This window comes from Thalassophryne amazonica, chromosome 12, assembly GCF_902500255.1.
Source record: "Thalassophryne amazonica chromosome 12, fThaAma1.1, whole genome shotgun sequence".
Lineage (NCBI taxonomy): Eukaryota > Metazoa > Chordata > Actinopteri > Batrachoidiformes > Batrachoididae > Thalassophryne > Thalassophryne amazonica.
In genome coordinates, this window is record NC_047114.1 from 95118390 (window position 1) to 95133406 (window position 15017).

At 41.2% G+C, this 15017-nt stretch overlaps 1 protein-coding gene across 2 annotated transcripts in view; it reads right to left on the minus strand.

The window, feature by feature from the left end:
* Positions 1-5122: 5122 nt before the first annotated feature.
* LOC117522221 (protein APCDD1-like) overlaps positions 5123-15017 on the minus strand; it is a 31794-nt gene continuing 21899 nt past the window's right edge. Inside the window, exons 4-6 of one of the 2 annotated variants that reach the window (XM_034183614.1) lie at positions 7090-7411; positions 6463-6925; positions 5123-6422 (exon numbers count right to left, since the gene is read on the minus strand). In XM_034183614.1, coding sequence (XP_034039505.1) covers position 6422; positions 6463-6925; positions 7090-7411 — 786 coding nt within the window. In that variant the 3' untranslated portion in view covers positions 5123-6421. Of the gene's footprint in view, positions 6926-7089; positions 7412-15017 lie in introns of both variants that reach the window. The other variant, XM_034183613.1, reaches the window with a different exon arrangement.

Sequence of the window (15017 nt, forward strand, 5' to 3'; positions counted from 1 at the left end):
GTGGTTTTGATAGCAATCTTTTCCTGTGTTTCTATGGATTCGAGTCTCAGATGTTAATATTTTTTAATGTATGTGTGCCAAGAGTTTGTGTCAGTGTCTGAGCCAACACTCTCCTCAGTGAAGTCTGGTGAGAATGTAAAAGCGTGAATCCCAGAACCTGAAGGTCAGCATGTGTTTTAAATACACTCAACAATTTCAACTAATGTCATAAGTTATTGCCTAGCAGGAGCTACGGCATGAGAAAATGCTGCTCAAACTGATTCTGGCAAGTTACAAGATGGAAATGAAGTTGGGTCGACGTTTCAGAGAATGTGATTTGTCTCTGCCAATCGTGTAGACTGGCCAGATTCAACTGTTTACTAAACTTACTCAGACGAGTGGAGGAGATGATTTTGGGGCCAATCGAATCTTAACTCAGTTTGTCAGAGAGAAATAACGCCAGGAAATAATTCACTTTAAAGAAGCTGAACCCAGAGTGAAGCTGAACCCAGAGTATCTGGACATTAAGAAATCTCAATGATTAATCGATCAGTTGTTAGTTAATTAAATAACTGACTAATAGTTGCAGCTCTAGTCCTTATTTTTGAGATGTACTCCAGTTATAGGGGATCGGATCAACGTGAAAATACTCGCAGAAACAATCTCATTCCAGTTGATTCAGTCTACTTGAAAATAACACTGGTTCTAAATTACAATACGAACATGTCAAATTTGAAAAGTTCACATTATAGCTGCACAAACTGGAGAAATCTGGAGTGGAACTTGGAAAATGTCTGAGAAATTAATGAAAGTGGCGCACATGCGCGGTGTCAGCATTGTATATTACATTAGACGTGCTGATTTGTGCTTTTTGATGTGTATTATCGACCTGCCTTTGTTTCCTTACCTCTCTGACTTGTATTGACAGCGTCAGCAGAGACAGACTGATGTCCTGTGATGTCATTGGGATTCAACAAAGCCTCGTGCGCCGGCCATAATATAATTAATTATAACTAATAATATAACAATTACATGTGCATGTTCAACTCAAATGAGCATGAGAAATTTGTTCATCCATTTACGTATTGTAAATTATTCTTGATAATCTGGTTAATCTAGTAAAAGTAACCTGGATCTCGTCTAGTATGTCCCCCCCCAAGCGCATTTTTAGACATGTTTGATTTGTCTAGACTGTAGCGTAAAACTTTTCATGTTTTAAAAGATATATACTTTTGCATGTTGGTAGAAGAATACCTCCAAAAAAGTGTATTACATGTCATAAATGTTACTGCAATTCACATTAACTTGTAAATTCCTGTTTTCCTTTTCTGCTGTTATAGCAAACACCCAAAGCATTAATAATAATAATCATCATCAAGCTTTCACCTCTAAAAGACTGTAAACATGTTCTCTTGTGCTGTGAGAAAACAGTATTTGCTTTGGAATGAATACTTACAAAGGATAGGTTTCCTTGTCAGAATCCTTGGAAAAATTCAAAGAGATGTCATTATGTTGAGAAATTGTCAAAATGCAAAATATTTGTGCCTTTTGTGTTGATTCATGTTCTAGCATACAGACATTGACATATCAAGCCACTTTTGTTGCAGTTGAAAAGTTTTCTTGGCACAATTTCCAGAAGTTAGAAATAAGTTTGCAGTGTGATTTGATTTGACACGTTGGATGTTAATAAGGTAACAAGCTGAGTGTCGGCACTGGGCCTAACAAAATCAGGGAATACATGTAGTTCATGAAGTGTAACAAACACACTGGTGGTTGCCCACTTGTCCAATTTATTGGGCTGGTGCTGCCACTTATGATTTTTTTTTTTTTTTTTTTTTTCTCTGGTGGTTTATTCAGTGCAGCAGCAGCTTAATCTTTGGCCTTTTTTTTTTTTTTCTTTCAGCCTGAGGAGTGAGGAGGATCACATTGAATTACTGGGGACAAGTGTATTCAGTTACAAACATACATGTGTGTATGTTCTCTGCTCTGTACAGTGACCACATCATACATGTACATGTAAAGTAAGAACCCTTTAAAACGGGGCCAACCAGGTACTCCGTCAACAATGAGCCCTAAAATACAACATATTCTTCTAATGTACCTTGGCGATCAAATTTGTTGGTGAATCGATGAATCTTAGACATCATAAAAGTGCTTCCCTCCATTTCACCAGGATTTAAGCAGTCGACGACCTTAATCCATTTTGCTCCTGTCATTGGGGCCGATTTCTGATTATTTACCGATTCCAGGTGGAAGAAGCATTTAATGGCCACTTCTCTAGCCAGTGAGCCGGCACTCACCATGTTGCTTACACGCTGCTAGGATGTGAAAGCTGAGCAGTGATTGGTTCAGACAGTTCATGTGTGGTTCCGCTTCTCAGTGAAAAAAATTAGAAACATTTTTTTTCCTCCCTCGGGTTTATATCTCACTACTGTGTAGACCTTTTGAGCTGAACTCTGTGAAATGTGCTTTTCTATATTTTTAACAAAATTATTGCGTAAAGATCATTTAGACCGACTTTACTGGAATGGAATGTAAAGAACAACTTTTCATCCGATCACATACTGGTGTTCCCTACTTTCAAGGTATGTGGAGCAGAATTAATGTGGCAGTGGATCAACTTCTGAGAGGTTGTTGTAAGGGTGGAGGGACTATTTTTGAGGAGCTGATGACCAGGAGTTTGTAACCAGCTTCATAAAATCTTGGAAAATGAGAGCATGCCTGATTAGTGGAGAAGTGTGCTGGTTCTGGTTTTTAAGAAAAAGGGTGGTGTGAGCTGCAGCAACTACAGAGGCATTAAGTTGATCAACCACAGCATGAAGTTATGGGAAAGAGTAGTAGAAGCTAGGCTTAGAAAATGGGGGAAGAGCTGAGAGTAGCGATATGGTTTCATGCTGAGAAAGCACTACAGATAGTGTTTGCTCTGAGTACAGATGAAGTATTGAGAAGGCCAGGAGGCATTGCATTGTGGATTTAAAGAAAGCTTATGACACAGTGCCAAGATGAGTTGTACTGTAGCAGGAAGTATGTGAGGGTGGTACAGGATATGTACAAGGACAATGTGACAGCGGTGAGGTGCACAGTAATAATGATGGATGCATTCAAGGTGGATGTGGGTTGACACCAAGTCAGCTCTGTCCTTTCTTGTTTGCATTGACAGGTTGACTGACATCAGACAGGAGTCTGCATGGACTACGACACGAGTCAAGGGCAGGTTGAGACTAACCTAGAGCTGTGGAGATACGTTCTGGAGAGAAGGGGAGTGAAAGTCAGCATAACTGGCAAGATGAAGTAGGGGGAGGAGTGATTTATGATAATCTACAAATGTGAAAGTTAACAAGATAGTAAGACCAGCAATGATGGACAGCTTACAGACTGATGCTAAAAAAAACGACGGGGGGCAGAGCTGAAGGTGCTACAGTTTTTCTTTGGAGGTGATGAGGATGGACAGGATTTGGGATGAACACATCAAAGGGAGCACTCGCGGCAATTTCCTGTGTGCTGTACCGAAGTCTTGCATAGGCCCTACTTATCCCCATATTCCACAGGGTGACGCAAATGAGATGACAGAATACCAGTCCGACTCGGAAAGCGTTGAGGTGTGTCCAAGCAGCTTTTATAGCCTGTCTGCCAGCATCTAAACTACCATCAGCATGCCCAGGGTTCTAAGAAGACATTTACATAGCTGGACATGGTTGAGTTGACAAAATCTGCTTGCGTTGGGGACAACATCGTAGCAGAATTCATGATGGGAATTCACAAAAAATAGCTTTGAGCTACAGAAGTGATTTTTTTTTTTTTTTAATCTGCTTAAAGGGTATAAAATCCAGAAGTTTGGGAAGGAAAAAAAAATCTACATTAAATAAACTTGCAAAAATGAGTTCTTGACTGGCAGTCGGGTTAATTCGGTGTGAAATTTCAGGAATGTTGGGCATTTGGGAAGTTGTGCACATCCTTCCTGTTGAACTTCAGCCCTTACTTGCAGTTCTGCAAGAAAAGCCTGTCGTCTACTTGATGCATGCATTTAATTTTAAAGGCGCTGTTTGATTACCACCTTACAAGAGTGCACATTCATCACAGGTATGTACATATTTAAAGTGATTGCATTTCTTTTAATATTCCTCCAAGTTTTCAGATGCTAAGGAACAACATCACTTTCTTGGGTAATATTTAAAAAATTAGCCATGTATTATTTTTTTAAAGCGCACTTAATGTATCGCTATTTGCTATTATATTTAAGAGTAAATGGGGAGGTTATGGTCCAGTGGTTGAAGCATTGGGCTTCAGACCAGAGGATCCTCGGTTCAAACCCCAGTCTGGTTGGAAAATCACTGTGGACCCTTGGGCGAAGTACTTAACTCCCTAGTTGCTCCCGGGGTGTAGTGAGTGTCTTGCATGGCAGCACCCTGACATCGGTGTGTTTGGATGAATGCGAGGCATTATTGTAAAGTGCTTTATAAATGCAGTTCGTTTACCATATTTTAGAATTGTGCTCATCAAAGGTTATTTTATTTATTTATTTTTTTATTAAATCTAATTCTGCACACAACTGAATCAGGTTCTCAAGAATTGACTTGTCTCAAGTTGCCAAACGCCTGATTTTATTATTGGGTAGGAGTGTATTGGCTGCAGAAGATGTATTTTGAACCACTTAATTGCGTCTATATTTCCCTACTTTTTTTTTTTTTTACATCTTTGTCCCACCCACCTGAGATTCCAGAAAAATGTGGGGAGCACATGTGTGAGCAGCAGACCTTTAGAAAAGCTGTATGGATGGATCAGTAAGTAGAGGTCGTCACCGGTCCAGAATTTGGACATCTGAAACTGATCTGTAACACACCTAAAGCCAAAGATTTTCCCCTAAAGTTCAGTCTCCAGCTTTGTTCCTGAACCAGTGAATTCCATTTGATTGATGTTGGTTGGTTGTCACACTCTCGGAACCATATGGTTCTGTGAACGTAATCAATTTTCCCATTTATTGAGACATATCAAGTTGTGCATTGTGATACAGGCCTATGGAAACCAACAGAATACTTTTTTTTTTTTTTTTTTAAGTCCTGTAGTTAGCAAAGGCTTGTGGTTACTGTTTGGTCAAAAAAAAAAAAAAACAGCACACATCCATGCTTGGGGAGTTCATTTATTGCCATCACAGGATGTGTCTGTAGTGTAGTAGTTGCACATTCATGGCACGACTGATTCCACTTGTCTGTCTTGATCTGAATGTGCTTCAGTGAAATGTATTCTATTTCTTGAAATTGTGGTGGAACAGTCTTAACGTCATTTGTACACTGCACATAATTTGACCCCACCCCTACCGTGCAGCTTACATAATTGGATCACGATGTGCCAGAGCTCATTCATGTTTTCAGCGTTCTGTACCGAACAAAGCGGTTAGCAGTTTAGTGTATTCTGAGCACAAGATATAAACTGGGTTATTTACATGACTTCTTGCCATCTTGATTGGTAGAGCAGGTGGCACAGTGGAATATGTAGATATGGATGTGATGCCCAGTTTGTGCCTGTTCTTGAACAAAACAATTTGCATTGTCCCAGTCTACCCAGATGTAAGTGGGTAGTACTGGGCTTGGCTGGGGAAGTAACCTTTGATGGACCAGTGCCCCACTCCTCAACTCATCCACTAAATGCTATGGTGTCCAAGGAGAAACACTTGCACCCTCTTGAATAATTCTCACTCCAGCTGTAAAAATGTTTCCTCAATATACGACTACCCTAAAATACCCCCCCACCGTCCCCCACATACTGACAGTGGTGCTTTTAAAACTACTGCAAATCTTTCTGAATGTTAGCATTTTGAAGATTGACTTTCTGCATTTGCTATGTTTTAAATTAACATTACACTCACGTCTTTCTTGGTGGCTTGAGATTTGTTTGACTGCTATGAATGGATTTGGTGTTGCTGCAGGAGAAACAGTTTGAACGGAATACAGAGAAAATATTGACAGCAAGATCTTTGTGCAACAGACTGAGTGGAACATTTCTGTAAAGTAACAAATCAGGATTTGAGTTAGTAGTTTGAGTTTCCTTTTATTGTATATTGATGCCAACCAACAAATATATCTGACACGGTTGTTAGAATTGATTGTTGAAAAATGCTTCTACAGCGTTTCCTTTACCCAGTATTAAGAGGTAACTATAGTTGTATAAAACATACCATCAGGTCTTTGTGGAGACAAACATTCCAGACTTTCTATATTTGTGGTCTTCGGATCCACTGTAAAGTGCAGTTACTGAGGTGCAGCAGGGTTGTTTTTTTTTTTTTTGTTTTTTTTTTGGTAGTTGGGAAGAATTTCAGGTCAACAAAACCAGTGTTTGCCTTCTTTCTCCGCACGAGTAAGGGAGAAAAAGTAAAGTTTGCCGTCTGTTATTTTGACAAGCTTTCTTCCTGTCTGCACTGTTCATTTAAAATCCAAACTGTGGCCCTTTTTGTTTCTGTGTAGGAAAACAAGTCTCCACCCTGCACTCTAGCTTTGCCAGCAGAAAAGCAGGAGCATAATTAACACGGCAAGAGCCACCAAGGCATGTCTGGGGCTGCCTCGGTGCCAGCACGTGCAGTCATTGTAGAGCCGCAGAGGCCGCTTGTTGTTGTCACCTCGGCTGTATTCGGGCGACTGGCTGTTCGCTGCACACCGAACTAGAGGCATCTGGTAGGACGTGGCCCGCTTCTCAGGCAGGTCCGGACTGGAGCTGTCACTAGGACGTTGGCCGTTGTACAGAAGGTAGCGGCCGTGGGCGTCCTGCTCCATGCGGAAGAGCTCATACTCTGTGTGGGGAAGTCTGATGCCCAGCGCCATGCAGCCGTTGGTCAGGGTGACATCCTGCTCCACCCCGACCTGCCAGGACCCCTCCGCTCCACACTCATTACCGTTGAAGACATTGAGGAGGGATGTGGTGGCCAAGTCCATGGGTGTCACTCGCATTTGGTTCACTGCAGAAGAGAAGATCAAATGTCTCTCCTTAAAGAGTGTTAAACTTGAGGGCTGTGGGCCAGCTACAGCCCTTCACATCCAGTCCTCAGATCAATGTCTAGGCTCTTAAAATGTACACACTTAAGAAAATCATCATGATAGAAATAAAATCTAAACCACTTACCTTTGAAGACAAACTCTGTCCCACCCATGACACGCGTGGAGTGAAGCCCTCGGCTGTAGCGACCTCGGGCATAAATGGTGAAGGTGGGGTGTTTACACACAGGGTCAGAGTAGTGGTAGTAGTGACCCTCCCATGTGTGGTTGTTATCGAGGAAGATGAAGTGACGGGTGAGGAAGAGAACCTCAGGACGAACTTCGCAGCGCTGGCTCACCCACTGTCCATACAGACCAACGGTCAGGTCAGCCCGTGGTGGCAGGATAGGTGGATGGAACTCATCTGAGCGGTAGATGATGCGACAGGCAATGCAGCCGTGGTCGTGGTTCTGGAATTAGAAAGGAGAAAAACATTTTTTTGAAGCACATCTAGCAAAGGTGAAAGCCAGCTTGAAATACATTCCTGCTAGCTTGGCAAGTGGCAATTACCCTTGGGCTGACCTGGTAGTGTTCTCCAGAGCGAAGCTTCTTGTATTTGAATCCCACCAGAGCCACAACAAGATTTGTCACTTGGTTACAACCGGTGTCATTGCTAGGATTTGGCCATTGATCATATAGTTCCATCAGTTACAGGCACCTATGACCTTGAGATGAGGTCAAAAATGGTTCACAGATATGTGGCAATGTGAAGTCCAGGTTGAAATATGTTCCTACTAGCTTGACTAGTGGGGATATCCCTTGGGCTGACCTGGTCTCAACAGTGAGAAGTCTAATGTTCAAACCCCACCTGAGCCAAGTCACTCGGTCCTATAGTCATAATGTAGTTAAACATTGAAATCCAGTTTCTATTAAGAACAAGTGCAGAAGCAACTTGTACTCAAGCTACTTCAGACTTAAGATTCAAGTGAGAGGTTTTCTGGCGAGTTGGCAGAACTGTACAAAATGTGACACCAATGCTCCCTGCGGTGAAGCTTTGGATTTTTCAATTAGTGTTTATTTTTGTTTAACGGCTTTCAACTCAGTTTCATTGTGGGTACAAATAGAACAAGTGATAGTTATGTGTCTGGGGTACAATTGCGTTACACCGCCTAACAAAAGCAATACACCTGATTGCGCACCCCCGTCAGTGCAGAAAAGAATATTGGTGAATTTACGAATGCAACAATGTGGGCAATGAGTGACAATGACAGTTGCCTAGGTTGGAAACTAGCAATGAGTGTTGTGCTACGCATTGCTTTGTTCAATGTAGAAAAAAGATCAATTGAAGACCAAATCACCACTGATCGTAAAGGTATGGTGGCTGAGAGAGACCACAATACTTCCAAGTTAAGACACTAGCAAATGCAGGGGAACAAAAAAGCTGAAAAACAACTGAACAGGTAGGTGCATAAAAAAAAAAACAAGACATCCTACAAATTGATAAAACGCTTACAAACACGGAACACAAACTACAGCAAATGCAATAGTTGAGTAGTGCATCCGATGCAAACACACAAACTGATTACGAATTGCTGCAAGACAACGGAAGTACAACTCGCAACACAAACAGGTTTCTGTCTGGTGGACTAGACTGATAGACTCATGAAGTTTACATACAGTAGTGTTCAGAATAATAGTAGTGCTATGTGACTAAAAAGATTAATCCAGGTTTTGAGTATATTTCTTATTGTTACATGGGAAACAAGGTACCAGTAGATTCTCACAAATCCAACAAGACCAAGCATTCATGATATGCACACTCTTAAGGCTATGAAATTGGGCTATTAGTAAAAAAAAGTAGAAAAGGGGGTGTTCACAATAATAGTAGCATCTGCTGTTGATGCTACAAACTCAAAACTATTATGTTCAAACTGCTTTTTTTTTTTTTTTTTTTTTTTATCCTGTGAATCACTAAAATAGTATTTAGTTGTATAACCACAGTTTTTCATGATTTCTTCACATCTGCGAGGTTTATGTACTAGTGTGCTTGGGGTCATTGTCTTGTTGAAACACCCATTTCAAGGGCATGTCCTCTTCAGCATAAGGCAACATGACCTCTTCAAGTATTTTGACATATCCAAACTGATCCATGATACCTGGTATGTGATATATAGGCCCAACACCATAGTAGGAGAAACATGCCCATATCATGATGCTTGCACCACCATGCTTCACTGTCTTCACTGTGAACTGTGGCTTGAATTCAGAGTTTGGGGGTCATCTCACAAACTGTCTGCGGCCCTTGGACCCAAAAAGAACAATTTTACTCATCAGTCCACAAAATATTCCTCCATTTCTCTTTAGGCCAGTTGATGTGTTCTTTGGCAAATTGTAACCTCTTCTGCACGTCTTATTTAACAGAGGGACTTTGCGGGGGATTCTTGCAAATAAATTAGCTTCACACAGGCGTCTTCTAACTGTCACAGCACTTACAGGTAACTCCAGACTGTCTTTGATCATCCTGGAGCTGATCAATGGGTGAGCCTTTGCCATTCTGGTTATTCCTCTATCCATTTTGATGGTTTTCTGTTTTCTTCCACGTGTCTCTGGTTTTTTTTTTTTTTTTTGTCCATTTTAAAGCACTGGAGATCATTGTAGATGAACAGCCTATAATTGTTTTGCACCTGCGTATAAGTTTTCCCTTCTCCAATCAACTTTTTAATCAAACTACGCTGTTCTTCTGAACAATGTCTTGAACGTCCCATTTTCCTCAGGCTTTCAAAGAGAAAAGCATGTTCAACAGGTGCTGGCTTCATCCTTAAATAGGGGACACCTGATTCACACCTGTTTGTTCCACAAAATTGACAAACTCACTGACTGAATGCCACACTACTATTATTGTGAACACCACCTTTTCTACTTTTTTTACTAATAGCCCAATTTCATAGCCTTAAGAGTGTGCACATCATGAATGCTTGGTCTTGTTGGATTTGTGAGAATCTACTGCATCTACTGATACCTTGTTTCCCATGTAACAAGAAATATACTCAAAACCTGCTGCAGATGTGGAGCAGCTGCAAGAACTTAAGAGAAACTGACCTAAAACAAAGACTGGATACGTCTTAGTTCTCAGGGAAGATGTTTCTCACGCTTCTCGTGGAGGATACGCACTGTGTCAAATAAAAACCAACCATTTAACGTCATGGAAGCTACAGACAGACAATCCTGCACACACTGTGCACGCGCGTTAACAGTCATGACTGCAAAGTTAAACCACTTTAAAACATAATGGACCGTAGCATCTCACACGGCCTGGCGCTACCATCACTGCTAGTTTAAACCACCACAGCTGTCAATCATTCGGCTTGTTTTGTGCGTCATTTTAGGAGGTTCAATGCCTTTGTGCATGTCTCCACTGCAGGGGCTGCCCCTTTTTTGGGGGGCTAAATAAGACACTGCTCTGTGGTACTTCATTCTGAGAGGCCCTGGTTGAGCCCCCCCAAAGACCCGAAAAAAAAAAATTAACACCACCATTGAGCAGCATTTCAAAAACAAAGCAGAAGAAATTAATGGAACGGACAGCAGAGTGACCTACTGACGAGAAGGTACAGGCAACACGTGAGGTTCAGCAAAGATCTGAACCCTCCAGGAGCAATGAGAATCTACGTCCGCGCACGTGCATACCCGCACAATTTAAACATGATGCGAAACTGCCTATAAACTAGGGACATTCGTCACGAAATGCCCAGCGTGCAGTATTATTTTCCATGTAAAGTGCAGGAATATGTACATGTGTGGGGTAGGTATTTGGTTGAACCCTCATGTGTTTGATGTAAACTGGGATGCACAGTGGAAAAGTTGAAGATTGACATTTATTTAGAGGATGTGGCTAATAGTGACCATAAAAAGTCAGTAGCCTTCGAACAAATGCAACGATTGTTAATTTTTTAAAAGTAGGTCAAGGTCACCGGCCTTCAAACCCATGCGTATTACTCCTCCAAGGCACGTACCCACCAAATATGTAGTTTCTGCGAGCAATAGGTGCCGAGCTACGTTGCGGCGAAGGATTGGACAGTTGTGACCATTGGTGACTTTGAAAAGTAGGTCAAGGTCAGCGGCCTTCAAACCCATGCGTATTACTCCTCCAATCCATGTACCCACCAAATATGAAGTTTTTGCAAGTAAGAGGTGCCAAGGTACATTGCGGCGAACAAATTTCAGGTGAAGGATTTGACAGTTGTGACCACTGGTGACCTTGAAAAGTAGGTCAAGGTCACTGGCCTTCGAACCCATGCAAAGTACGCCTCCAAGGCATGTACCCACCAAATATGAAGTTTCTGCAAGCAATAGGTGCCAAACTACGTTGTGGCGAACAAATTACGGACAGACAGACAGACGGACAACCCGGATCCCATATGCCTTGTGGCGCAAGCGCCATGCGGGGCATAAAACGTTGAAGCACAACTACGAGCGTCTTATCCACCACAACAGCAAAAGTGGCTCAGACCGCAAAACCAGACTGAATATTGCGCTGCAGACTGCGTACGGACAACGTGTGACAAAAGACTCACTGTTATTTTTGACTACTGAGTGCTGTGGAAGTGGATGTGTGATCAAGAAGTGCAGTTAAGAAGAACAGTTAATGAAATGCACGTGTTCTAAGAGTTTGCATTACTTAGCACCAGTGACAGGCACAGCTAACTGAAAAGTTATCTTCAATAACTGTTTCTGTGTGTAGGCTCTCAGTTGTCCAGGTGGTTTCCATAGTAGAGAAGCTTGAATCTTCGGCTGAACTGGGTTGCTTGACGCGAAGACTTTTCGCTTGAAATCGCAGAAGCTTCCTCAGCTAAAATTCTTGCTCTGGAAGTCTGACTTCTGTCTGACTCTTGTAGAGAAGAATAAACCAGAAGCCAACAAAAGCTGGAGTTTTAAACCTAACCAGACCCCTCCTACTGAGAGGTAACTGCAACTCTGCTAACTTTTATAATGCTAAGCTGATAAACCACAAAATGGCTGAAGTTACAGCTAACTGCTAACCTTCAGTATTGACTCGGTACACTGTCAGTTACTGATAAGCCAGTTTCGAGTTTAAACACCGCAGGGACTTCTAAGTAAATTCAAAGCTGACCACAAACAAAGAGCCAGAGCTTTTGTCTATATGCACCCTGCCTGCTGCTACCAAAAAAAAGAAAAAAAAAGTGCCATTTATTTTTAACATACAACACAGACAGTGACACAAAAGATCAAACACAAAGTACTTTTCACTCATGGTTTCATTTATAAATAAAACTAATTCCGGACAGTTTATCAACATTAATGGCAACCCTGTCATTTTTACAAAGTGAAAATATTGCACATATCTTTTAAAGTAATGCGCCAATTCTGAAGGTTTGAGCATTAACCAACATACACGACAAAAAACATTATGGGAAATGAGTCTCCTGTCACCCCCCCCCCCCCCCCCCCCCCCCCCATCAAAATGCATAGAACACTGCAATCTACTGGATGGGAGTGTGAATATCGACCAACGTGTGATCGTTGGTTGCTATTCGTTGTGCTGAATCACATTTCACAAACAGAATTTTCAGTTTTGCAAATGCCTTTTTTTAATAAATGACAAAAATGACATTTACAAATACATATTTTTAAGAAGAACAACACACAAGTTACAAACGGGGAAATTTGTGTTTGTGGATCGCAAAACGTGTGCAAATAAAAGACGTTCTGTAGATCACCCTCTGTGTATTTACAGGCATTAATGCAAAATTTAACTCCATAAATAAGTGTCTTTTCACTTTATAAAAAAAAAAAAAAAAGGAAAGATTTGCATGTACACGCTGTTTTTAAAGCAGAGGCACTATTGATCGCTGCTGCAATGCATTATGGGAGATCAAGAGTTATTTTGCACCAAATCTCGTCTTGCAGGTCATAGCGGTGAAATGTTTCATAATGTCACACATTAGCATGAGAGCGTGACAGGTTGAGTCTCACTCCGAATGCATGAGACCTGACAGGACCACTTTTAAGCGTGAGACTCTGAATGAGTGAGACTCGAGAGCTCAGAAAGCATCACTAGGCGCATTCACGCTGCAAAAAAGTGACACACAAAACTAAAATTGGACACCAAAAAAATGAACAAAATACAAGCAACAACTAATGGAACGGTTAATATCTCTGGTTTCGACCATATTTCTCATGGGTTTTTCCTCCTCTTTGTGGCGAGTGAACAAATGAGGTTTGAGTCGGGTTTCACAAGGTTTCAGACTTGAAACCACAGTGGAGACTGGTTTGAATTTTTGAGGGTTTATATACCAAATGACATTAGATGTATATGTGAGATGTAATAGTGCCCAATCTTCTATATAGACATTTTATATATAACTGGCCTGAGAATTCCTCCGTTTTCAATATAGTGAGTGTCTTGAAAACAAGCTGGCCATTTGTCCACTCGGTGGAAACGAGAGACATTATCAAGTCAGTCTGCCTCAATGACCCAGCAACACAAAACAGAGGAAACAAACTTAAAACCAGAGTCTGAGACTGTACACTTGCATCACTGTTGAAATCCACCCAAAGACCACAAAGGAACATGCTGGCAGGAGGAAAGGTTCTGGACTGGAACCAGCTCCAGCTACACTGCTTGACTTAATGAATTGGACGGCCATCATGGCTGTTAAACTCCCAGAAAAGGAACCATCACAACCTCAAGAGCTGGCTGATTCTAAAGTATTTTGTGTAGGAAGAAGTGAGGTATTTTCTGCCGCACTTTCACCAAAAACTATATTTCAAAACCTCATTTATGTGCTGAGGATATAACCAACCGGCTCCACCGCCGACCGAGGCCGTAAAGCTCGCCGGCCTACAGGATGTTGAGAATGAGCAGCAAATAAAAGAAACGTCAACAATCCAGACCTGTATTATTTTAGAATCATGTACCAAAAGACATTTTATGCTCGACTTCGATAGGAGACTCCACCACAGAACATTAAAAAAAAAACACATCACAGTGATGTTTATGTCCCCAAAAGAAGAGAGAGGTTAGGTTCTAGAGTCGGGTACATACTGTGTGTAAAATATCACTTTAAATGCATTTTAAATGGTAAAACCACCAAATTTTGCACATACTTTGATATAATTTAATTTTTTATTTACTGTAATTGTGGTTGAAATACATTCACCATTTAAGAAAACAAAAATGTGTGTTTTATAGTAAAAGCACCAAATATTGCACACGTTGTGATATACATACAAAAAAAATACATGGCATTGCTGCACTCAATTTCTCCCGAGAGGATATTAAATAGCAAAATCCAAGATGGCCACCATGCCGTCACAGAATATCTTCAAAATGCTTTGTCATAATTACTACACCAGTGCTCTTAGCAAAATTTTATTGTAACTGCATTAATTCTATTGTACCTGCATCAATGGTGAATGACCCCCAGGTGGAGACATTGCTTCATTTCAAGAACCTTGGAACACAACCTCGACAATTCTGTTGCTTATAGCGGTAGATGTTAAACAGGCACAAATGAAGTCGTTTTCTTCCAAGCTGAATCCATTCTGACCACAATTACACACACACACACACACATACATACATATACATACATACATACATACATATACACTCAACAAAAATATAAACGCAACACTTTTGGTTTTGCTCCCATTTTGTATGAGATGAACTCAAAGATCTAAAACTTTTTCCACATACACAATATCACCATTTCCCTCAAATATTGTTCACAAACCAGTCTAAATCTGTGATAGTGAGCACTTCTCCTTTGCTGAGATAATCCATCCCACCTCACAGGTGTGCCATATCAAGATGCTGATTAGACACCATGATTAGTGCACAGGTGTGCCTTAGACTGCCCACAATAAAAGGCCACTCTGAAAGGTTCAGTTTTATCACACAGCACAATGCCACAGATGTCGCAAGATTTGAGGGAGCGTGCAATTGGCATGCTGACAGCAGGAATGTCAACCAGAGCTGTTGCTCGTGTATTGAATGTTCATTTCTCTACCATAAGCCGTCTCCAAAGGCGTTTCAGAGAATTTGGCAGTACATCC